This window comes from Mycetomoellerius zeteki, unplaced genomic scaffold, assembly GCF_001594055.1.
Source record: "Mycetomoellerius zeteki isolate Tzet28-1 unplaced genomic scaffold, Tzet1.0 scaffold64, whole genome shotgun sequence".
NCBI classification, from domain to species: Eukaryota; Metazoa; Arthropoda; class Insecta; order Hymenoptera; family Formicidae; genus Mycetomoellerius; species Mycetomoellerius zeteki.
Genome location: NW_017257654.1, coordinates 799,888 through 826,968, shown reverse-complemented (window position 1 = coordinate 826,968; position 27,081 = coordinate 799,888). Strand labels below are relative to the sequence as shown.

At 33.1% G+C, this 27,081-nt stretch overlaps 2 protein-coding genes across 2 annotated transcripts in view; one reads left to right on the top strand and one right to left on the bottom strand.

The window, feature by feature from the left end:
- Positions 1–27,081, bottom strand: part of LOC108728771 (neuropeptide Y-like) — a 99,536-nt gene that overhangs the window by 40,474 nt on the left and 31,981 nt on the right. Inside the window, exon 2 of the mRNA XM_018457521.1 lies at positions 25,069–25,203. The gene's annotated coding sequence lies outside the window, so the exon portion shown is untranslated. The remainder of the gene's footprint in view (positions 1–25,068; positions 25,204–27,081) is intronic.
- On the top strand, positions 1,468–9,231 carry LOC108728772 (uncharacterized). Its single transcript, XM_018457525.1, has 4 exons — positions 1,468–2,110; positions 3,622–3,727; positions 6,490–7,064; positions 9,159–9,231. Exons 2-3 carry the CDS (start codon positions 3,622–3,624, stop codon positions 6,702–6,704), a joined length of 321 nt encoding a protein of 106 aa, XP_018313027.1. The 5' UTR covers positions 1,468–2,110; the 3' UTR covers positions 6,705–7,064; positions 9,159–9,231.

Genomic DNA, 27,081 nt, shown 5'->3' with positions numbered 1-27,081 from the left:
ACATATGCCAATTTGAGATTAACAAATGATGATAAGTCGACTTATGTATTTCAGGTTATAGATGGCCTATTTCAGATCAGGCCAAAAACCGAAGCCTGACCTACAGCCAAGTCAGATCATCTCTCAAATGTTTATAGCGAGGGATTTAAATAATTTAGGTCGAATTTGGAGTATAGGCTGCAGCCTAAATTCACGGTGTAAACGTAACCATTATATAGTAGTAATGCATGTCGTAACCACCGCGAGTGTGATGATTGACTTTGTTTCTTTTCATTTCACACAAAGAGCCAGATGTTAGATTTTTGTCCGTATTCATAGTAAGGCCTTATATTTAAGGCTTCCTTAAATTTATCTTCAGATGCTCTACGAATTATTTCATTGGCTACTGAGCATCTAAAGATAAATTTAAGGAAGCCTTAAGTACAAGGTCCGACTATGAATACAGGCACTTTGACTTGCGTTACCACTTGATAACACGTGGTGGGGGATAGCTATCAGCAACTACCCCCACTCTTCCCCCACCACGCGTTACCAAGTGGTAGCACAAGCCAGAATCTGGCACCACTGCACTGAGCTCGCATTTCTCTTTATATACATATATGTATGTTCTGTGACAGGTGCCAGCTGTGGCGAGCAGGTCGACCTCATCGACATATAGTACTGGACGGAGCATAGCATCGAAACCATCTTGACAGACTTAGAAAGAGATAGAACGATGTTTGGGTAATAGTGAATCATGTAATCAAGGGCCCTGAGACATTAAAAAAATGTCTCTCAGGATCCTTAGGAAAACTATAAGATTTATCATGTTTATAAATAATATAAATGTAATAGCGAATTCTATTGGACGCACTCAGTGTGCACTGGTGCACATTAAAGCCGTTGTATACAAAATAACGTAAATATATGTTTATAAATAAATACAGAAATCAATTAAATCGTGAAGTACTCTATGCATTTTATTGTACTATTAAGTAAAATATGTATTTCATAATTCGAAATATTTGCATTTCATTTTTATACTCAAATTAAATCAGTATACGACTTTAGTATGCACTAGTGCGCACACTAGTGTTTGCAATCGAATTCGCCATAACTATTGTTGATCTAACCTCGCTTTTCATATTCTGCACATAACTGTAAACATTAATTTTACTTATGAATGAGTTGGTACATCTGTGCTCAGAGGGTTAGTCGACTTTAGTATGCACTAGTGCGCACACTAGTGTTTGCAATCGAATTCGCCATAACTATTGTTGATCTAACCTCGCTTTTCATATTCTGCACATAACTGTAAACATTAATTTTACTTACGAATGAGTTGTACGAATGAGTACGATCTGTGCTCAGAGGGTTAATTTTACATAAAATACACATCGAAACCATATTTCTTAATTTTATTTTGTATCTAATATAATATCAATGTATAATTCCAATTTTAATGTGCACCACATTTACTGCGTTAATACCTCTGTGATGGTTGTGACTTTAAAGAATACACTATTATCCTCCCTCTCCTGAAACACAATTCGATCAATAGGACAATAGCAGAAAAAGAGTTCCGTGCCCTAACATTTACCTTACTCTTTCTAGGATCGTTAAGACGAAAGATCAAAGAGATTTCGCCGCATGCTCCATCCAGTACTATATGGTATATCGATAGCCGACGGCTGCCACTCTGAGAGGTATCTTCATCCCATCCACGGATTCTTGTCGTGAATCTGACTGTCGCACGCGACGTATGATATCTCGTGTTTGCCGAGCGGATGTCCCAAGATCGGTTGAAGGGCGTTCTCCAAAACCCGTGAAGATCACAGAGTCACAGATGAAACGGAGAGGCGCCGGGCGTGGGAGATACCACTCGATAGGCTTCGACCACGTGGCCGCAGCTGTTCACCGGGGATTTGCGATCGAGGGTGCGAGATCTGAGTCTGACTGACGTCAGGTGATCCAGGTGATCTCGTGGAGAACGTGCCGAGAACTTAATTTGACCATCGCATCATCAAGAGGAGATAATGCATCGCCATATAGTTTGACAACTTGAAAGAGTTTTGCAGCAACGTCACAAGCAGAAGCAACAGCAGCGATCTGTCGACCAGTGTTAGTCAAGGTACGCTTACGACTCCTTCTCAAGGTCCCGAGACCTATGAAGAAGCGTCATACTTTCTTGCGCGAGTGACCTTCATTAAAATTACAACGGTCAACGATCGGTGCTACCGTTTTTTGTAAGAGGGCAACGCACCTTCAGAGATAATTCATGATAATTAAACGATTTGATTGCGCGATTGGTGATTCCTGTACTGCCGTAGGATTCCTAGTCACAGTGGGTGCCGAACAGATGATTTCCTCTGTGTTGTGATCTCTTTTGACAGAGATTTATAATTTAGTTGGTTCAATAAAACCATCGTCAATATGTTCCAAAGAGTAAAAACCACTATGTGAAGCGATTTAGAGATTGAATAGAAAAGTAACGGTTTTTTAAATCGATCCCTCGTGAAATCTCGATTAAAGTAGCGGGCAGTAATCTATCACAATAACTATATATATATAGAGAGAGAGAGAGTTATATATACACTATATTTTCAGGGTAAATTTTAAGAGACAATTCTGTCCGTGTGTCTAATTACAAAAAGGATAAAAAATAAATTACATTATGCTCTGTGAAATAATTATCTGTGTCTGTAATTTAATTTTCGATCAGTTTTCAAAGAGTCAGACGGTGGACATATATATACCTGGTATCATGTTATATTTCAAATGTGTTGCACAGATAAACAAAAACGAGAAAGAGAGACTGTAAAAAATAAACATTAACAATAAATACTAATAATAAATACAATAGATAGTATGTTTCTCAAAATTATTATAAACAAAAAAAATATATGTAATCCAAATATTATTTTAATATGAAGAATTGTATTATTTTATTGTATTGTACAAAAGTATTCTTTCTTTTAATTTGAATAATTAACTTAACATTTCGTAATGTAACCATTGGAACTAATTGTAATTACAATTATAATTAGTATATTCTATTCGTTATTAATAAATTACTAATTAATGTTTACTCTTCTTGAAAATAAGATTTTTTTTAATGTATTTTTTTTGTACGAATACTTTTTACACTCACTATATATTTGCGGAATCACTCTTCGCTTCGAAATACATACACACATACATATATGCTTACTCTTATTTTGTATATATATATAATATAAGAAAGCAGGCAAGATGTACGTGAGATATATGGTTTGATTAATGCAAAAACCTTTACCTTGCCAAAACGTTTTTTCTATAAATAATATTTTGATTATTTCGAGAAAGGTAACGAGATTTTTGAGAATGGAAATCTCGCACAACACCGATTTAGAGAAATGAGGGAAAACAGAGTCGTCGCGGGGACATCGTCAGCTAGAAACGTAATACACTTCTCAACATATAATTTAAAATTTTTGACTTATTTTTGACTTTTTATTTTACAAAATTATATTTAATAAGTATCAATCTTCGTCATTCGCAACCTATTGAACAATAAGCAAATCCCAGAATAAGAGCCTCAGAAGAAAAAGATTAGCCTTTCTAGAAAGTAAATCTAATTTCTTCCGGTTTTGTGTATTTCAGATGTGCGACCGGCGGAAACAGGCCACCGTTATCATCGGCAATGTGTTGATCTATACCTATATTGTTACCGCCAGCCCGATCGATGTTCCTCAATTTCAACCGGGAAGTAAGTACTTTAGTTCGCCCTATTATTCGCGAAAAGAGTATCAATAGTCTTCTTCTAGAATCTAGATAGTATTGGTGCAGTTTGGAGAGTTTCTCTGCAGTAATACACGGTGTTAATAATCGTAATTAGATTAAATTGCTGTTATGCCATTTTACGGAAATTGCTTGATGTCTTCAGCATATCGATCTCCGATTATAAGTAGCTTTAATTTATAGATATAATCGTGAACGTAACCGAATTAACCGACCAAAACTCACCGCGTTCTTTCAAAATAACGTCTCTTATGAAGATCATTCATTGCAGACGATATTAAGACACTGCTTAAAGTTGCTGATCTATTAATATCTTTGAGATGCATCATATTTTATTATAGAACGAAAATCTCAACGTAAATATTGCAAACAGTATTTACCGATTTAAATTCGAAAAAATGCTTCTTGTATAAGAATTTCTTATAATAATTCTTTATAATAAAAGGAAATTATTTTCTATCAACATTTCTCCCAGTTTTTCTAGAATCAGCAAAATATATGCATATTTATCAATTAAAACGACGATCTAGTTGTGAAGAATGTTTATTCTTACAGACTGGCAACATATCTTTGTTCGTCCGGCTCTGTCACGCTTGTTGCATTTTCCTCGTATGTCAACTGAGTAACGGATCAGTACACAAATACCAGTAACCGGCACAGCGAGCTCCGATCTACGCGTGTGCGTAAGCGCTCGCCCGTCTCTGTCATGCAGCGGTGTATTGAACCTGCCTTGAATTCACATTCGAACGGAACGTGGACGAACTCAGTTTTCTGTAGAAGTCACAGGTTACTGGGTCATCCACGGTCATCGAGCCGATCGTGATTTACAGTGATTTTTCCATTCCCGTAGTCCCTCAATTTCGTCGATTTTCGTGTGATCGTTTCCATTGGGCGGCAGAAATCCATAAAATGATTATCCGCGAATCATTATCTTTCATACACGGAAAGAATTTCGTTGAAATATCTAAAAATGTAACTAGATACAAATCTAATTTTGTTAGGGCCACTGTCACCAAGCTCAGTTAACTTAACTGGCCAGTTAGTCCATCGGAATTTGCTTCAAACAAAATGACAAATGCGATTGGTCAATTCCGATGGACTAACTGGCCAGTTAAATTAACTGAGCTTGGTGACAGTGGCTCTTAGATCATCAAAATAATTAGGTATGTAGAACGCTCTTAAATTGATTGCTAAAACTTTTTACGGTGTTGCTCATGTTGAGCAACCTGCATGGTAATCCAAAGACATTTTCAAATCATATAATATTTGTACTTAAAGTTTTAGATACTTCAGCAAAACCGTTCTTTCCGTGTACTTTATTGTGTCCAATTAAAATGCTCATGCACATGCAATATAACATTTAACCTCTTCTTATATAAACCCAATTTTACGATATCATTTCTACAGCTACAACAATCGTTGTATGATAATACGGTGATATGGATCGTTTTCGACGACTGGATCTTCTGCCTTGCGATCACGCGAGACTTCTGTATCTCAGTGACATTTGTCACGATCAGATAAGGCACTTTCCTACAATGAGCTATGCCGCGAAAGAAATTCTTCGCATAGAGATAAATATAGTAGCTCGTGTGATCTCACAATTGATTCATGCAGGATTAAAAAAAAGAAAGGTTTTCATTAAAGCGCTTAATGACCAGCATGTAATATGTGTAAACACGCAGGAGCTTTGTAATTTTGTTGGATATATCGAGGGAGTAACCACTAGCTGAAATATTGTCCTACAGATTACATAATATCATATGATTTCATCTAATTACAAATCATTTTTTTTACTACATATGAAGTCATTTGATAAAATATACGATTTTATGTAATATTATACAATGATTTCTGCGTGGTTACATATGTATTTTATTGGATTATACATAGATTTTATGTGAATTTTATAATGATTTCGAGGCCTCTGTCCTACGATTACATTAAGTGGTTATCCCCTCGGATATATATAACTAGTGTTCTCTTAGTCCGAATAAATTCTCGGAAAATTTGGGAAAAAAATGAGTTTTTTCGGTTTTTTTCTTTGCTATATTTTTCCAGCCTTTTTTTCTTTAATATCGAGTGTTGAAAACAGAGAAAGCGAAGACGCTGAGTGCACAAAGTGTAAGCAAGGAGAACAGATCAAGTTTGTTCTTTTTTTATATTTCAGAACTGAACCTTCTGCACGAAAAATTTATCCTTTTGGCCTTTTCTTTCAAATATAAAAAGAAGCAGAGGATTGATAAAAAAGTGTAAAAAGTTTAATGTAAGAATATGGAAAAAAATTTTCTTATGAGGATGTTATGGTTATTACATACTTATTGCTGTGCTGTACGACAAAGTTTGCATTATGTTCGTAAATGTCGTAATCATATCAATCGTACGTTTCGTATCTTCGTATTCGTTCGTATTGTTCGTAATTCGTATCAATCGTATCATTGTATTTGAAATTTGAGACAAATGTTCTATTTTTTTATAAATAAAATAATTTTTTTAAATAATTTAAAGCAATATTCTATCATTAAATTCAAATATAGGCGAAAAAGAACCTATTAAAAGAATATTTTTTTGAAAAAAATGGAAAAAATTTAGTTTTTTTCCTCGATTTTATTTTTTTGGAAAATTAAGAACTCTATGTATAATCATTGTCATATTAAACTAAATCATTGAATAAAAATTTTCATTTTATTAACAAAATCACGATACGCAAAGTTTTCATTTCCTTTATAGAAAACTACTGTAAACACGACGATCAGAACAACCACCGCTGGACAATCAACAAAAATAACAGACTAAAAATCAACAAACTGGCCACGACTAAACCATCATCGTCGACTATAACGAAGCTGAAACCTACTAAGATCACTAGTACGACAACGAAGACCACTAGATCTGAATACACTAGTACCATGACGACCACGAAGGGAACGAAGCCATTATCGTAAACTGTCTGTTCAACAGTTAGCGTTACGAGACCAAGATCCAGCACGACAAAATCAACATCCTTGACGAAGCTTCCCGTGAACACGTCCAGTATCGTGGAGATTACCACAAGCATCTCGAGTTCGATATCCACGTTTACCGTTAGAAACGAGAACACCTCGACCCACGTACCTTCTACCAAAGATCAGAATGTTAATCACACCCTCGAGGAGATCCCGTTGACTACTTACTCGCCAGGATTAGTAACGTGGAGTTCCAACTCTGATGAAGTTTTTACAAAGGCGTCCATCAAAACGATTTCATCAACATCAACATCAATGTCAACGCCAACGTCAACCTCAACGTTAACGTCTACATCAATGGTAGCTACATCGTCAGATGAATAAAGTTAATTACTTTCTAGTTTTTCTTTTTATCAGAATATAATAACTTTATCAATTACAATTGATAAAGTTACAATACTCAACAGCTTATTTTAACTATTATATTTAACTGTAATATTAATTGTAATGTATTAATTATTTTCGACATTGATTCTCATCACTTTCAAACCAGAAAAATTTTTTATTTTTAATGATTAATATCGTCAATCTAAAACGAAAGGCAAAAGCAAAAGACATTAAATTTACATAGCAATCCGTTAACAGGATTTCGCTATTTCCAGTTTTGATGCACACAGCGTGCCATGCCATACAACGTGAATCGCTATTATAATTTTCTACTGACGACAAGGGCGTCGCGTTATACAATGAAATAAACGTTCATTTTCTTTGATTTCACCGATTAGCATACAAGCATAGAACGAATAAGACTGCTAATCACGTTTCCTGTAATTCCTCGAAGGGTCGCTCGATGCTGACGAATGGAGCATATGTAAGATTTGTGACTGCTCATTGCCAAGTGTAAAGTAACATTAATGCTCCACCAAAATTTGCTTTCAAATAAAAAAATGAAATATATAAACTAAAATAATATTGCTTTTCGTATATATTCGTTCTTTGCCTTTTTCAATATTTATTTGTAAATTTATATTTTTTTATTTTTAATTTTCATATCATGCCACTATTCAAAAGGATATTGTCCATTGTTTCCAAAATATATTATACAATCCAGGTCGAAAGTTTGGAAACATTTTAAAAAATTGATATTTTTAGGATTACTCAAATATCCATAATAATGTATTTTTTTAACAATAATTCTTCAGATTCAATAAAATATTGAATCTAAAAAATTATTTAAAAAATAAACTATTATTATTTATTTAAAAAACACATTAAGAGATATATTATAACTCTTTAAACAATATAATTGCACCTCAATGCATACGGCGCAAAGTGAAATATGTTGAGTTACAAAAGTAGGTAATCCATCTCATATTTTATGTTCATTCGACAAGCGGTTACCTTATTCTACTCAAATGAACCGAGTTCATCGTGGATGCAAGACAAGGTCGTTCCCGGGACCCTAGAAAAGATAGCCAAGTAGAGATGTTATTATATCAATAGCGCAGCACTCTGACACGTCGTCGGGATAGAATGTCATAATGTTGTAACGGTTCACAAACCGGCCATCCCAGGCTTTTCGCCGACGCAATTACAGTCATCTCTCCTTTGTGTATTTCCATCCATTTCGTTGAGCGGCAAGACTTCAAATTATCTTCTAATAACTATGGCTACGTTTACACCGTGCGTTTAGTCCGCGACCTATATGATAGATGTCTTTGTTTAACCTACAGGATAAACAAGGACATCTATTGTAGGTATAGGCTGCGGCCTAAATGCACGGTGTAAACGTAGCCTATGATTCACTTCGCTACCTTAAAAGAGAAAAAACAGAACTCGCACAACTAACTCAAATTGAAGAATTAAACCGGTTCGCATCGCCTTGAATTAGCATAATAAATCTGCTTGAAACTAACATTTTCTGAGAAACGCAGGTCCACGAACTTGAAGAAAACATTCTTCTGATTTTTTTCACATACATCCTATGTGTAAATGAGCTTTTACCTTTAATTTTGGAGTTAATTTATTTTAACATAAATATGCACTGTCAGTTTTATTTGATATACCACTTTGTCCAGTTCATTTTTTAATACTTTCTCTCACACTTTGCTCTACGTCTTCATATTATTAATTTTTGTTATCAAAATCATGTTTTTTGTCATTGCAATTAAATATATTCGATTTGCACACTTATCGAAACGTCATGCTTTTACTTAGTTACTACGATTAATAAATAATTTGTAAATATTACACACTGATATCCGAGTTGGCTCATATCTGCTTTTCTTTTCCATTTAATTTTGATTTAATTTATTTTCTCAACAAATTATAGCTATTACGATAAGTTATCTATCCCTGATTCCCTTAAAAGAAAAGAATCGTAACTTCTAGTAAATTTGCGATTAATTAAAATACGATTAGGTTTTATATTTATTATGTTTGTTCGTTTCGCAGAACAAGCGGAAACTGATTGGTCGCCGATAACAAATCCGGATGGCTGGATAATGATTCAGTCGCTTACCACCACAAAGTTATCGGAGACTCAAGAATCGTTGACCGGATCGGAATCCCCTATCCAGTCTTTGATTTCTGGTAAGATATATTAATTGTAGCTTTTGTGAACACTCTGCGGTGAACACACTTTGCGAATTTGCTCGCGATGAAAGAACTTTCAAGAATTGGCAAACGCAATCATGCAAATGGGCAACTGGAACAACAACTTGGAAGGAATATCTTCTAACAAGTCTAAATAATAAAAAATCAATTAGAAGTTCTTATTAAATTTTAGTATTGCAACAACACTGTACTTCAGAATTCCCTTCTATTGAAGCTTCTTGCAACAACACATTCAATTGTATATAAATACAATGCAATTTCAATTTTATATAAATTTTATATAAAAAATTGTGTCGCTTTTTATTTTGTGCGAAATGTAATCAATGCTTAATTAATTAATCTTATATTATACTTCTCGGATTTCCAGCCAAACCGATAACAGAGAGCAGTATCATCTCCGACATCGTAAAAAGACCAACTGTGACAACTTTATTATCAACGATTGCCAGTGTTACGATTGACATAGAACTTTCGATACCAATGGAGACCCTCAATATGTCGGACTACAAACAAGGTCATTACTGTTGAACGGATTACGGTGTAATATTATGACGTGCGCTTAACGTGAACGAGCGGGTGTCTGAATAAAAGAAATTAGATCGTTTCCAGACTGAGTGACCGGAACGAATCATTACTCGACTAGAACTAGTCTCAGGACTAAAAACAAAATGATAGATGAAATGCGGAACTGGATTTAGGTTACTGTCGGAATTCACGTTATTTCGTTCGATTTTGCCCCAGTTAAATCCTGAAGATGATCCAACTTTTGATCGTATAACGATGCTTTCAACTTTCTTTCATCTTATCTTATCGGATTACCACAAGTTTAATATTAATTAAACTTCTCGTTTGACAAGGTAGACGTTTCTATTAATTCTAACACAGATTCGCATATGTACATTTTACATGTAAAAAACAATTCTAAGCATAGAAAAAGAATAATCGAATAATAAGAAAATAGAAAAATCTAAGTATAGAAAAAGATTTACCTAACAGGTGAACTTTATCAAAAGATGGAACAGTCGGCCCTAAGTCTTTTACACGCCCTATAGTATAATCATTTTATGTAGATTATAATTTATGATGGCACTACTTATTACAGTGATAAATCGATTCAATTCACAATAATTTCATTAATATTAACAGTAAAAAGCTGAAATCATAACACAATACTAATATAATTGCAAATGGAGTGTTAATATTTACATGTTAATTAGTAAAAAACAGTCGACTGTTTTAGATGAAATACTTTTATTAAACTACAAGATAAATTATTGTCACCACGTAGATGCCTAAAAATATAATTATCTATTTTTGCAGAGGGATCATTGACATCCGTGTTACAGGAAGTTGCAGTACCGGTTATCAATAATACCGTATGTGAAGTGATGTACAAAAACGCGGATTACAAAAATCACATTCCACATATATTTATCTGCGCCGGTTGGAGGAACGACAGATTCGACTACTGCGAGGTGTTTTTGCTGGCGATTTTATACAAACGAAAAAAATCGTCGTTCGTACCATTTCAATTTTTTCGAGATTGAAAATAACAATTAAAAAGTATTATCCGTATAATTTACATCTTTCGATAATATAATTCTGATAATCATGTATGACTATGTTATAGTAAAAATATTTTTTTAAATCTTTAGAAAATAAAAATATCTTATAGATAACTTTCAGATGCCTTTCGAACATTATAATTGCTTAGAATTATTATTAATATAAAAATTTATAGCAATAATATTCTGTAATGTTATTGTTACAAGTTTTTATATCAATAATAATAAATTTTTAGATAACTATTATGTTCCCTTACAACAATTTAATACTGGAAGATAGTTATTAATTACTTATTTTGAGTATTAAAAGAACTACACTGAAAAAAAAGATTGGTTGCTGCAGCAAATTAGATAGTAAAATGCTATGCCATATTTTACCATCTAATTTGCTGCAGCAGCCAATCTTTTTTTCAGTGTACTGTTCAGTAATTTTCAGTATTAAATTGGTTTTCTGTAAGAATTCAAAAGGCAAAAGTTATGTATAAGAATTATCTGAAAGTTATTGATAAGACGTTTCAATCTTTTAAAGATATTTTTAAATATTTTTACTATGTTTAATAATATATAAGAATTACATATATTATATCAAAAGACATATCTCTTGATATTCTAACTTTTATCTTTTTCAGGGTGATAGCGGTGGTCCGATGGTCATTCAAAGAGAGCGTGATAAACGATGGATTTTTACTGGAATCGTCAGCTGGGGAATCGATTGCGCTGTACCTAATCAACCCGGCGTTTACACGCGTATCTCGGAATTTCGCGACTGGATCAATCAGATCGTGCAGTTCTGAGCGTCTCAGAAAGAGCGTGATTTGCGCTCGAAATTCGCGCTTTTGCATCGCGCCGACTCCTATGAACGTGTAATGATCGTCAAGCGGACGAACGGCACCATCTGTCGGAGCTGTGAGCCAAGTGCAATTTAGTGGAAAAATCTAAGAGATCCCAGCGCGGGGATTCACAAAGATTTGTGCGCGTGTTGCGAACTCGAACGACATGTGGAGCCACTGATTCAATATTTCTGTGTGAAGTCGCAACGTATGCATATACATACACTCGATTTCCCAGAAAAATCCGACATGTTACAACGATATAAAGGGTATCGATTTGCGTATCGGAGACACTGTGGTGTCCATATCAGTGATAAGCACATCAGACTTTGTGACAAGAGTCGAAATTTTCGATCAACTTAGATTGACTCCTTTATTTAGAATCGATTTAAGATAGTTAATTTCAAGACATATGTGATAATTAATGGATTTACAAAAGAAATGTTAGATCTGTTATTAATTTAATCTGTTATTAAAAATGAAAAATATTTTTTTATTGAATCTTCACTTAATAATTTCCGGAAATAATTGTCCTCTCTTCAATTTGAAATAAATTTAATTAAAATAATGTTAATTAAAATAATTTAAAATATAATATATTTAATTCAATATATAAAAATTATTTCTAGGTAATTTAATTTGAATTAACTCGAAATTATTGTTCAGTATTTAGAAAAATGTTTGCAATTTAATATTTTGTATATCTTCTGATCTACCATTGAAAGCGATTAATCGTGAAGCTACTGTGATTCAGAATTTACATGTTTTCTATGTTTTACATTTAAAAAAATATAGTAGAATAAGCTTTTCAATTACAGTGCGCGCAAAAATTGTCTATATAAATATTGTTACGCAGTACAACAAACATTCTACGGTATCGTCAACAAATATTTGAGCAAAAATACAGTCAAGTGAATATAATTTATAAAAATCCATATTTTTTGTAAGTTTTCCAATTTTTATTTATGAGTGAAAAAACTGTTAACTTTTTCATCAGAGAAGCTCTCTGAATATCTTTTAGATACATAAATGGCAAGATTTATATGAATCCATCCGTATACAACGCTAGTTTATATAAATTTCTGTTTACACCTAGACAGTCTCAAATATATATACAGCCGGGCGTAGAATAAATATCCCAAAATTACTGAATGAAAAAAGATCGATTTTAAATTTCTCTGCGAAATTAATATATTCTATTATTTTATCAGTGATAAGTATATTAGACTTTGTTGTAACAAAGGATCGAAATTTTCGGTTAATTTTTTAATTCTTTATTTAGAATCGATTTAAAATAGTTCTTCTTCTTCTTCTTCTTCTTCTTAGATTTCTGGCCTGTGTTACACCTCTCTCATATGCTTGTGGTGCGCATGTTGATTATTCAATTACCACGAGTATTGCACGGGATCTACAGTTTTAATGCCGGTTCCGAACGGCGGATTTTTCAAGAGGTGTTTCTGGGCAAGGATATTCTCGAGGTTGCCAACCTTTTCCGAGAGGAGACACGAGAGTAAATATTTTTGATTCCTACTTGAGATCGAATCCAGGGCCTTTGGCATGATAAATCAGTGCGCTGTCTGCCATGCCACGCTCGTGCTCTTTTAAAATAGTTAATAAAATAAAACTTTTTTTTTTAAATAAATTATTACTTCAACCTTTAATTGATCACGATTGGTCACGATTGGCCGCGATTCCAAGTTATTTTATTTAACAACGTATTTTCGCGCGACAAATTAAAGATTAAATAAAAAAATTGGATAATTGAATAAAACGAATAATCAATATGCGAACCATGTTATCAATTGTTTACGAAAAGATTCGTTATCAATATCTGCGATAATCGAGTTGCAGTTGTTACTGTGATTTGATATTCCGTACCGACGTCAATCACATACAGTTCCGTTCATTACAAATTTACGTAGTAATTTCCAGGGAATTCCAATGGAAATTTCAGTGCATTCTTCAAAGCTCATGAATATCCAGTTATCCCGATTGATCTTGGGAAGAAATAAAGGGAAATTCTGCGCTCGACTTCATAAATTCTATATCTCTTTCTCTTCCTTTTTTTGCAGACACTTCACTTCGTAGTTACTTGAATATAGTCTCAAGTGAAAATGAATTGACAATGCGCTAAAAACGTGCTCATTAATCTCAATGGCTCGTTTTGTCAGCCAACAAGCAACTCATTACATACATTTTAATATAAAGAATATATTTTTTGTAAATTGCGAGTTAAATTGAATCGAATTGGAAAAATCAAAAAGACAAATTCATTTATAGTACCGCGGAGATACATGTACCGAGATAGGGTACAGCGGGATAATTTGAATAGTGGGGAAATTTGGATAATAGTAAGGGTTTGCAAGAATTTCAAAAAAATTTGAAACGCCATGTTTTATATTTGGGGTTAGTAGCGAAGAAGATACTGTAGTCTACATATTCATGTAGGTTTGAAAAGATATGTATCTGTGGAGAGTGTGTTTTATATTAAGCAAGATAAGTAAAGAATTTCAGTTGTTACTGCAGTTTATAAGAATATCCTGCTTTCTTAATTTTTTATGAAATCTATGTAAAAAGTATGTATGGTAAACAGGACCAAATTATGGATGAGTTCAAGTATTTTAATACAAAATTTGGTTTTTGTTGTAATTTTAATGTTCATTGTCAGTGTTATTCAAATTATTCTTAAAAATATCCAAACTACCCCTCAAAATTGAGCTTCATTAAAATTGTAGGGGGAAATCGGATAATAGCATTACGCTTCAAGATTTAAAGATTAATCTTTCATACTTTAGATAAATATTCCTTAAACATGTGAGTTTCCTGCTACATATTCAAAGTAACGATAAAATTATTATTTTTCGAGAAATTGTTTAAAATGTTTGAAATTATTTAAATTACCCCACTGAACCCTATTATTTTATTTAATTTATAAAAAAATTTACATCTATAGGAGCATAGATTATATTATACAGGGTGTCCCTCGGGAAAGTGTTGAAATCAGCGATCTTAAATATTAATCTTAGCGTTTACTTGATTTTAGTATATTTTTCATCAATAAAATTAATTGATACAAACATTTTGTTAAATTTTATTTATACTCATTAAAAATTGCAGACTTTCCTCTTTTCAGCGCAATTTTTGTTTTTCCAATAACTGAATACCTTCGAAAATGACAGCTGATTAGTTTTAACACCTTTTCATGGGACACCCTGTATATACACAATAACGTAGGCGCGCTTATACGTGTAATTAATCGCGCATGTGTTTTAGATGGCATTTATGAAGAGATAGTACCGTGTTTTTGAACGACATTTCTCAGAATGCCTTAATTACTTAAAGAAACACTTCGCACGGTTGCGTTGAACCTTATGAAGTTCTATACGTACTCAAAAAAATGTATCATTTCGTTTCCCGTTCTTATTATCGCGCGGATATTTTTTGCTAATTAAAGCCGTCGACAAATGTCGCAGGGTAAGGTAATATGTACAATCGGAATAACGCAATTCCATTGCACATGTAAATATTTGATATCGATCAGATTGTGGTGCGATACATGCGGCAGGTTCTCACACCTACCCGCTTTTCATCTCTCGTCCGCCTTTATACTTATGAGACGATTAAAAAGCGACCGTTTGCATCCGCAAATGCTATGCCAAGCTGTGTCGATTATATCCCTACCACTTCCCTTTTTTCTCTTTCCTTTGCGGTGTTTGTGTCGCGTGCATTATATCCCCTCTTGCGTCATTGCCAGTGCATCCCCGTCGCTAGCGAACAATGGTGTGGGCGTTTGATATTTGCACGCTAAGGGAAGTTCATGATTTCAAACATCGCCCACGCGTCACAGACGCCCACCTCTCTAGGTTGGCTATCAGCGAGAACAGGGACGAAGGGTGAAATTTTGCAAAATTGAGTTCGCTGCTTTAATGAACGGTAGTCGATAAACTTCTAACGAGGTGAAATCATCGTCATTGTTTGGACGCGAAAACTTTAACATTGTTAAAATTTATATTACGAAAATAATAGGTATTCGTTTATCCTCCCTCGCTTTGAGATATAAGAGACACTTTTTGTTATTGGATTCTTATACAAAGCTTTATTGAAACATAATCTTGAAACTTTTAAATCGATGAACAAATAAAATTAGAAACATCAAAGCCAGAATTAAAATTTACAACTGGGATGAATTAAATTCATATCCATTCAATTTGTTTATATTGTAAAAATGTATTAATTTTGTGGAGGTACATTCTATACAAGTTAAAACGCTATACAGATGCTATGAAGTTTAGTCGAAACACGTATCTTAAAACTTATTAATCGAAAGAAATTAATGAGAAAAATCCAAAAAATCAAAGCCAAAATTAAAATTTACGCCAAGGTGAATTAAATTTATATACATTCAATTGATATACATCACAAACAAGATGTATGAATTTTGTATACATTCTATAAAATTATTAAAACATAGATATAGATGTTATAAATGGGATAAAACTAGATCGAGGTAACAAATAAATGTTTATATAAATGCTTATTCAGGAAGAGAGAATTTTCATGACAGATTCGATTTTCATAACAGATTCGATTTATTCGTAGTGTTTTTCACGCTGGATATTAAAGTGCTAAATGCATCGCGTGAAGTGAATATCCTCTTAGCGGCCATAAATTTTCCCGATGCTAACGGTAAGCTGCCAATCGTTAAGGATCGAGTTCGGAAGGATCGGCTTTCCTTCTCGTGTGAAAGATATCGACCGATCAACCGTGAAGCTTCTCTCAGATTATACAGTTAAAATTCGATGAGCTCATTTCGGGATATCTATTCCGCTATCGTTGTTTTATCGAGACAAATATACATATTTAGCAAGCATAGTTAATTATGGTAGATTCCGCGTATTCAACGACCGTTAATGGTCGTTATTGTGCTTCATATACATCGCTGATGTCTATATTTTTGTGTTGTGAAACCGATTTCAGATTAAACGCAGCAGAACAAATTCGAATTTCTCGATTCATGAGGTTTGTTCACGAAAACGCAAATATACGAGGAAAAATTTGGCGGAAATTTATTCTAGGTACTTCATCTTTTGAAGCTAAAAACGAAGGTATACGAAGTATAAAGAAATTTTCTTTTTTTTTTGTTTACATCACTTTCTTGTTGAGTGTATTTTAAAAAATTTAAAACGTCGTAAAATGTATTCAAATATCACCCTAATGAATAAATGAAAAAAAATTCTTCAATTGCAAACAGAAATACGCGAAAATACATTATTCAAATGCGTTTTTTCGCAGAAATATCGTAGAAAGATGTAGAGAATTAAATTATAATTGTAAATTGGTAAAAAAAGCTTGCTCTTTCAAGTAGACTTTATGTTAATAAAGTGTTAATTGCAAATTTGCTAAAAAATTATCAGACAGAATTTGTAGAACAGTAAAATGCGCAATATTTCTAGTACACTCCATATACAGGGTGTTTCCAAATTAAATCGCAAAACTTCGGGAGCGTGTAGAGGAGTAAAAAACTAAGAAAAAAAGTCCTATAGACATATGCTCGTTTTTGCTCCGTTTCAGAGAAATCGAAAAAAAATGTTTACATTTCTTGCCATATCTAGCACCGACATATTTGATTACATTTTCCACTTTCTGTTATGAATTTGTCAGTCGCTCTTTGAAAGCCTTTAACAGTAGATGAATTTTGTCTTTTGCAATATGCCGCGTACGTATTCTAATAGTGAATATGCTGATATGGTTTTTGTATACGGTTTCTGCAACGGTAATGCTTTAAAGGCGGTGCGAGAATATGCACGACGATTTCCAAACAGAAGAGTGCCAAACCGAAGAGTGTTTATGTTGACATTTAATAGATTGCGAGAGACTGGATCATTTTCAATTCGACAAGAAAACAACCGATTTCAAGCAGCGTTACGAAGAGATTTGCAGTTCGAACAAAATCTTCATTAAAAAGTTTATAAATAAAATAATTAAAATAATAAATTAAATATATTTTTTTCTTTTTTCGTGATTTCCTGCGAAACGAAGCAAAAAGGAGCATATGTCTATAGGACTTTTTTTCTTAGTTTTTTACTCCTCTACACGCTCCCGAAGTTTTGCCATTTAATTTGGAAACACCCTGTATACTACTGTATGGAAAGACGTAAAATAACAAAGCGGACGAACAGTATTAATGAGAATTGAGATTGAAAAGCTTATTGTTTTACTCAACACAAACAGAAGAGAGGAAGAAAGAGAAAAGTTCCATTATAACTCTCAGGTTAGATAAAAAGATTCTTTCTATGTTATTTCTCTCACTACATTTGCCACTGTAATGGGATTGAGACAAAGTTATGACCGCAATCTATATCCTTGCGTTTCTCTATGCAAAGCTCGATTTATTTATAAACATTCAAAGGTAAAATTTTTCACCCCTGTTAATTAATTTCTTACTCGTAATCACAGAAAAATTACCGACAAGAATAATTTTCAGAATTTTTTCTACTTGTCTTTTTAATACTGTGTTTTAAATTATTAAAAAAAATTTAAATATTTGTTATTTAACGTTATAATAATTATTACACGGTTTCTTTAAAATTTCTAATTACAGAGCAAAATATAATAATAATAATAATATTTTATAATTATAAAAGAAACGTAACTTTCATTTTATTATGTGCATATGAGATCTATAAGAGAATAAATAATCACGCTTTATATTCCCCTATCAAAAAGTACGAATCGGCCTAGAAAGGAAAAGAGAGAATCGCGATTTTTAAATTATATTTAATGAGGTAAACACGACACAATCGTTGTGAGCAATTTATGCGGTAGTAAATATAATTCTTTTGGAATGTGACTCTCTCTCTTTTCCTTCCTCGTGATTTCATTGGCACGCTGTGACTCGGACGCACGGCAAAATAAGCTTGTTAAAATAATGTTTGCGCTCGAAAGCGATTTATATGAACAACTTTTTCCCGGCACAATGCCATAATGGAATCCAACGATTCATGTTGCTTGAGCCTGATGGACGTCAATTGATTCTATTGGATTTTTTTAGACGAGTTATGTACATCTTACACTCGCGCAAAGAAAATGTAAATTTCTAAATATTGCAGCATTGCTATAAGTTTTCTTTAATATTCAATTTTTTTATTCACGATGATTAGTGTTCCACGTCTATCGATCTACACTTATTACTTTTCTCTCCACGCTCTCTTTTAAATCGGAGCTTCCGGAATGTTGCCTTCATTTCATCAACTTGTCATTTCCGGTTCATACTATTATCAGTTTTATACATGAAACATAAATAAATTATTATAATTATATTGAATTAACACACTATAATGCCCACGTCAGGTGTGCTTTGAGCCTAGTCAACAATCCGATAGTTATCGGAATTTGCCTCGAGTCTAGATAAGAACTTGACATTGAAAAGTTGAAGAATAAATATCTAAAATAGGTTAATGTCTATAATAATTAAACTTGACATTAACAAACTTTCTTTAGGAGATAAGGATTATCTTCCGAGTGTTACTAAACTATAATAATTTAATAATTATTATAATAATTTTGAAAAGCTCTTGGAAGCTACTTATATTATCTTCACCCTCTGCTTCGTTAATTTTAATTTTGTTCAAGGCACTTTTTACATTTAGAATACCTTAATATAATATCTTTCAAACTTGTGATAAAAGATAATTACAGTTGTAATTATATACACATTTAAAGTCTTTTGATATATGCAAAAAAAATATTAACACTCATTAATATATGTATATTATACAATAAAATAATTTTGTATTTATGTTAAAATCGATCTTTGTTAAAATTTTATGTTGAAATTTTAACATATCCAAATGTTAATTTAACATAACATGATTGTGTTAATTGAATATTTTGTTAAATTAACATTCAACATTTTTTTTCTTAATGTTGAAATAATACAATTTATGAGTAAGTGAACAAATAATATAAAAATAATGTAAATAATAATATAAAAAATAATAACATAAAAATAATGTATTTTAAAACATAAATTCTAATATAAATGAATAAAACGTATTAATTTAACATATTATAAGTATTAGTTTTGTTGAGGAAATATGCTTCCGAAATTTACTAACAAATTGCGTCAGTGTTATATTTTTTACATAATATTACGTACATAATTTCCTCACATATTCATCTTATATTAAATGAATACAAAACTTTGCGTTCATTTAATATAAGATGAAGAAGGAATAGTGAAGACTTCCTAATTTCTAATCTTCCTTATTTTGCGATTAACATAATTAATAAAATTAACAGAGAAAATATTGATCTTTTTTTAATGGTCCAAAAGTGGACCATTCAGGACACATGACACGTGTTTTTAATACAAATTATCCAATTGTGTACAGATTATACTTTTCGAGATTCCAGTAAATTTACTGATAAAATTTATTCACAAATATTGTAATATAAATAAATTACAGGGGCTTTCTGCATATATTACCTTTCATATATTAATATTAGCATATTATTGCATATATTAATATTAATACTGCATCATATGGATGAAGTTAAATAAAACTCGTCAACAAAACTAATACTTATAATACAAGGGAAGTTTCATAACAAGGGAAGTTTCATAACTGTTCGGAAAAAATTTTGTTAACAAAAGTTGTACGGTTTCAAGAGTATTTCAATATTGTGAAGAAAAAAAAATTTTTTAAATTTTTTTGTTTAACAATTGTTAACAAAAGAATTTAAAAAAAATTTTTTTACCATATAACTTTTTGTTTAAAAAAATTTTTTCCATCTTTTATATTTCCGACGGTATTCGGCTCGAAATAGAAATACCGTTCTTTTTTTTTCAAAGGGATGTTTCATCCCTTAAACATAAATTAGCACACATATAAAAAAAATACGTGTCTCTTAGATTTTCGTGTTTAACAACATATTTCATGGAGAATTAAATCGGTTCCGGACAGTTGTGAAACTTCCCTTGTAAGTGTAACTCCGCGTAATACAAAATCTCACTAGACACTCGACGATCGGAAAGTAATTATCTGGCACACACGAGAGCGAATGCGCGATTTTCTCCAATTATTATGGCCAATGCTAAACTACTGAAAATGTCACAGGCGTGACGGGCCCGGTGGATGGATGTTACTGGATCGGGTTAAGTGGCTTTGGAGAAAGCCAGCTACCTCCGCCTTTTCCTTAAGCAGTCACGAAACCGCCGGCATACGTCTATGCCGCGTCGGCAAATCGTCATGCCGACCTTCACCCGACGGTCGTGTCGCGATGCAAATCGACGAAGAATAATAACGCCGCGCTGTCGTAAGTCGAGAGGTTTTCATTCCTCTAATCGGGACAGCAGGTAAGTCTGAGACGTGGGGACTTACATTCGCGGGGATCTCGTCTCTCTCGCTTGCGTCTCTCAGCAGCAGATTTATCGCGAGACGTACGTGAAAGTTGTATTTGATCCTACCGATTCGCCGATTGATAGCAACGCGAGAACATCTCGATGATCGGGAAGTGCCGACGATATTCAAACGTGGCATTAGAAATATGTGTGTTTACATTGCTAACTCAGATATGAAGAAGGAATAGTGAAGACTTCCTAATTTCTAATCTTCCTTATTTTGCGATTAACATAATTAATAAAATTAACAGAGAAAATATTGATCTTTTTTTTTATTGTTTATCATGTTAATCGTTAGTGTCTATTTTAATTGTTTATATAAACGTGTTAAAACTTTTAACACATATAAATATTGTATATATTGAGAAAAATGTTTTGGTTGTACCAACAAGAAGTACAAACAAACTGAATTCTGATCATATCAATCATATCGTAAATGAATTTCTGCTTATCTTATTGGTTGAATCTATCAGAATTCTGATTAATGCAACAAGACTTTTTTTCATGTAACACTGATTCTATGGAGATAATAGGTGGTACTATGTTTTAGGTATTTTAAAGTGTAAAAAGATATATGCAAAAAATCTGTAATTTATCGTTGACGGAGTCCATGTTAACTACAACCTCGTAAATCTCAATGCAAACAGAAACAGGAAAAATGTAAATTAATTGTTATTGCAAAAATGAAAATTAGCCGCGTGGAATAAAACAGCTGGGAATGGAACATTGAAGTATAACAGAGAAGTACGTGGTTATGAATTTTTTCAAGGCCTTGGAACGAATCGCAAATTAAAAGGAACTCCACTAATCGCGCAATTATGTTATTTACTCGGAAAATATATGTGTTTCCTCGACAAGTGTTTCCCTGTAGTAATCATAAAGTTATACCTTATCATTGCTCGTCATACCGCTCTCAATTTCTCGTCAAACTAAAAAAGACGTTGCGGTTCAATTCTAATGTGAGATCAAGGCAGCCTGTATATTTAGAGAAAAAAATTCACTAAGAAACGCGGATAACCATTTCACATAACATCTATACTGATCTTTATTAGCGCTCTTACTATAAATAATATATATTTTTTAATCGGTAAACTGTTCACAAAACTAAAAAAATTGTTGGTAACATATTTTCACATTTAATGATTATTGAAAGTCGAATTAACCGTTATTGTTAATACAAAATTGATCATTCGTGTCTTGCAGATTTCTTTTCTTCGAAAAAATAGGAGCATGTAGTAATTAGTTATAACATTTATATACAATTTTTTTGAATACCCAACCTTATACTTTCTACAGATGTTATAGTATGTGTAAGAATCCTTTAATAATTTTTGTATACTTATTAAAGTGATAAAAATTAACTCGGAATACGAACGACGTGTGTAGTAAAAAATCGAGAAATCATATACTGAAGATTAAATTAGCATATTAATACCAAAAAGATACGCGATGTGAATAAGAAAAAGAAACTGTAAAATACTGTTAAATTCTATACACACTATAAATGTTCAAGGATAAAGAACGCGATACTAATATTGAACGAGTAGATGGGCAAAAATATGCTATGAAAAAAATTATACCTTTCACGAGGACAGATTAAAACTTCATTAGTTTTTAGTCCGGTAAAAAAAAGTAAATTTTCGATCGACCTAACGGTGGTTTGAGCTATGTGTATTGACTAGCGTGATCATAGTTGACCAATCCTTCGTATAAAAATAGCAAAGGTTACGAGAAACGAACGGTTGCTTCTGGTTGTGGTGCTGCTGATGGTACCAGCAAGATAGCGGACGCCTGGGAGCGCGAAGTGCGTCGGCGCTAGGACGTCGCTGCCGAGTGATCGATCAACGGATTTTCTTCAGGATCAGCGCAACCTGGTGTAGCCGCGGCGCAGGGTCACGGTCTGACCTTGGTGGGAGACTCGATGACGTCGCAGGGATTTAACGACCCTAGTATGCGTCCGTGATGACGCTCGACAACTTGACGACGTTCCTAAGTAATTATGTACCTTTTCCGCTATCCCTCAAAAACAGATTCAAGGAGGTAATAAGCTAGGAAAATCTATCAGGTGTATAGTCTCTGCAAAAAATGACGGAAATTGGAAATTTATACTTTCCGTATGAAAATGAACGTTATATATGTATGAAACTGTTCAGTAAGGTCCATATTTATATTTAACAATTCAATTTTATAGTATGAATAAAAATTTTCACAATTCACACACATCTTAATTATTTTTATTAAAAACATGTATACTTCTTATTAAAATAATTTTTTACCTAAGTTCACCGTTTAATTTTTGTATTATTTTCAAATACAATATAGAAAAATCTGTAATTTTTTCATTTTGTTAAAAAATACTTGTAATACACCCTTAAGTGTTTTAGAAAGAGAGAGAGTGTCTCGTTTTAGACACAAGTTTCTAATGTCGATAAGAAACGATTATTAAATGGTGAGGTAAAAGTAAAAACAATGCGGAAAGGTGTATTCTTTTCACAGAGTTTTTTCATCAAGAAGAGGTAGTATAAAGGAGATGAGGGAAGACAGAGAGAAGAACCGTATAAAAATGGTGATATATATAGGAAGAGATGAGGAAGGCGAAGACTTTTTGCCCTCTTATGACAATCCGCCGCGAGCATTTACGCGAAGAAAAATGGACGCTCACGTCATGTGAAAGGGCACGGAGCAATCCTGACCCAGTTTTCCAGCCGTGTCCTGGGTCATGACCATCGATTGTTTCCCCTCTCTGGTCATGGCGTCGCGACCCAAATGTTTCGGATCTTCCCTGGGATTAGGCGCTGTAACGATCGCCGGGAATTTATGGCGTTGCAAGGTGTCGTGCGCGCGGCGTGTAGTAGCTCTACCAGGAGAATACCACCTCCCAAGGCACTTATAGTTTATATCGTATCTTAGATCTGGTCGGGTAGGTTACAGGTGTCGCTGACCGGCGCGTATGAGGCAGTTTAATTGGGATTTATGTCGACAGTGTAGTCTTTCCGGATATTTCGCTGATAGTGGTTAAGAGACTAGCGCGCTTTCGAAGCTTTTTCTCACGACGATCTTCTACTGAAAAATTTGTGACTCGAGTCTGCAAACCACAAATTAACTTGGACACTTGGAGTAACACTTAAAGATTGACGGTGTCTTATTCAAATTACACAGCCTTGACTATAAATATGAAGCACCCTCAATTTATTGCATTTCCCAGAAAAGGCGAACAATAAAAGAGGCCTAACAAAATGTTAAAACTATTATAAATATAAATATTATTCAATAAAACTATTTTTAAATTTATTTTTCGTTAAATATAAAACGTTTACCATGATTTGTAGGGGTGTTTTATACGTAAGCGGCCTCTATAGATGCTCAATATTATTATATAATTATTTTGCTGTCCCTTTTAAACAATTCAAAACAAACAGTCTAGAAATTTAATGTAGCTTCCAAATGATTAATAAAATATTATGTAATATCAGATATTATGCAATAATATTGATCGTATAAGGCTCATATATAAATTAAATGTGTTACATTTTACACAATCCATTAGACATATATTTTATTTATCAAAAAACTCATATCGTGAGCATGTACGATTTCGAGAAAGACAGATTAAATAATAAATCCCAGTGTATATACTTCGCCAAACGTGATCCGTCAGCGCATAATAACTAACTGCTAACTAAGGTATAATAATTTATAGGACAATAGCAACTCTGAATTTACCAGCGTTTCGAGTCAGCAATGTCTCGTTATTACGTAAATACAGGTAAAGTTAATACAATGCGTAGCTCTATATATCACTTCATTGTTATATTCGTGAGGTATATGCTGCGGTGCGATCAAAGCATCGAGTTTTAACGATATTAAACGTAACGTCGTGTTACTTTCTACATTTCTTTTCGATTCTATAAAATACATTTATACAGAGCCACGGGCCTTAACCCACTTACCGAAAGTCACGATCACGGTCAATGCCTGTGTGCTCGATCTTCCAGCATGCGTCATGTTATGGAGAGAAAAGAATCGTCTACATCAGCCGGAGAGAACCATTTGATAATTTGTAGTTTCACTAGTCGACGGATCAACTCTATAACAAATTGCGTAAACAACTTGCATTAGCATCTTTAATGCTAGCGTTAGGCATCACAGATTAATCATATATGTCTGTCGAACTTGGTTAACCATAGTTAAGTTAATTAATAAATGTTTACTATGTACGTTAATACTAGCGTCGACGGACGAGGAAATGAAAAACCACATGCCCGGTAATTTACCGTGTATCCTACGCGGATAAAACACACGGTAACGAGGTGCCCGTACGGCGCACCTGTACCTGTAAAATAAATGAGATTCCATTCAATGGTGGACGGCAGCATACACTAAAAGATATAGGTCCTGACCTACTTCAAACCAGTCACGATCAAGGACCGAACGTCTCAAACTCTCTAAGAAGGCGTATTGAGAAGAGGAAGCTGATTTCGATCATAATGATTATTCGATGGAAACCGTACTTGAAAACTTCTATATACAGAATAATTAGAAGAATATCGTATCACTTCCTTGCTCTAAAAGTAATACAACTAAAAAAATGTGATTTTTTAGTTATTAGTATAAATAAGTTAAAGATTACTCTGTCAATTAAAATTAAACTGACTTAACTTCACAGTCTGCGAAGTTAAGTTATGCATCTCCGATAATTTATGCATCTCTGATAGTTTATTATCAATAAACTGTCTAACAGCAGCAAGAGAAAGAGATGAGAATATAAAGAGAACATAAATTAACGAATACAGTTTCTTTTTTATCAAAACTAAATCCTGTTTATTAAAATCTCAATCTGCTATTATAAAGGCTACTCTTCCCCCCTCTCCACCCCACGCGTTATCAAGTAGTAGCGCAAGCCATGAGAGCACATGAGGGCGCGTAATTAAAATTGCATGGCTGTGATGTACACATATTTTAAAATTCTTTACAGCCATTTTATTTTTCCAGAAAATTTTGTTAAATCCCTGACTTTGCCATGACTTCCCTGATTTCTCTGCTTGTGACAACCCTGATTAATAAATATTTTATATATGTATTGTACTTCACTCTCTTTAATTTTGGGCTGTACGATATTTCTCAAATTTCAATTGTTTGCAAGATTATTTGAAAAAAAAAATTATAAAGTTTAAATGTCATTTAACTACAAACAAAAAATGGGTTTCGAATAAGTTCGATGACAAGTGTGAATAAGTTGGATTTCGCGATATTATTCAAATGCGTGGCCGAGCATTAATATAAAACAGTGCCTGAAGTGAAAGAGCTATGAGAACCCAGACCGTTATCAATTACGCATTCCTACGTTGCAAGGCTACGTTTGAGAGAGCCATACATGGATTCTTCGAGACCCGTCATAATTTCACCATGATTATATGGGAAGCAAATGGTTTCGTGGTTTTCACCATCTCGTACAAATTACAGGATATAATTGTCAATTATATATATATTGATGCTCGTCTACGATGACGGCACGTTGTCATTGCTTTGGAATTGTTGATTTCTACGAATTATATTTCCTACAATGTGTATGTGAGCCCTAATCAAATTCTATTAGCAACTAGCTACGACTATCATCTGCCATCGGGACTGTAATATTGATAACAGCATTCAATTACACTGAAGATAAAGTAGTTGACGAAGGTGTAAATCAACATTTATGAATGCAGATAATGTTACGATAATATGTGTTTTCGTTATTAAAGATTATTTAAATATTAATGTATTAATTTCTATACTTTTAAGGAAATAAAATACATTATATTTTATACGATATATTAATAATAATTATTATTTCACATTTATAAAAAATGTTTCAGTTTCTACAATATTTAAAAAAAATTTAGACGATAGCAAGAAACTATTAAAATTGCTATTTTATAATTTATAATTATACATAATGATATATAATATAATTATATATA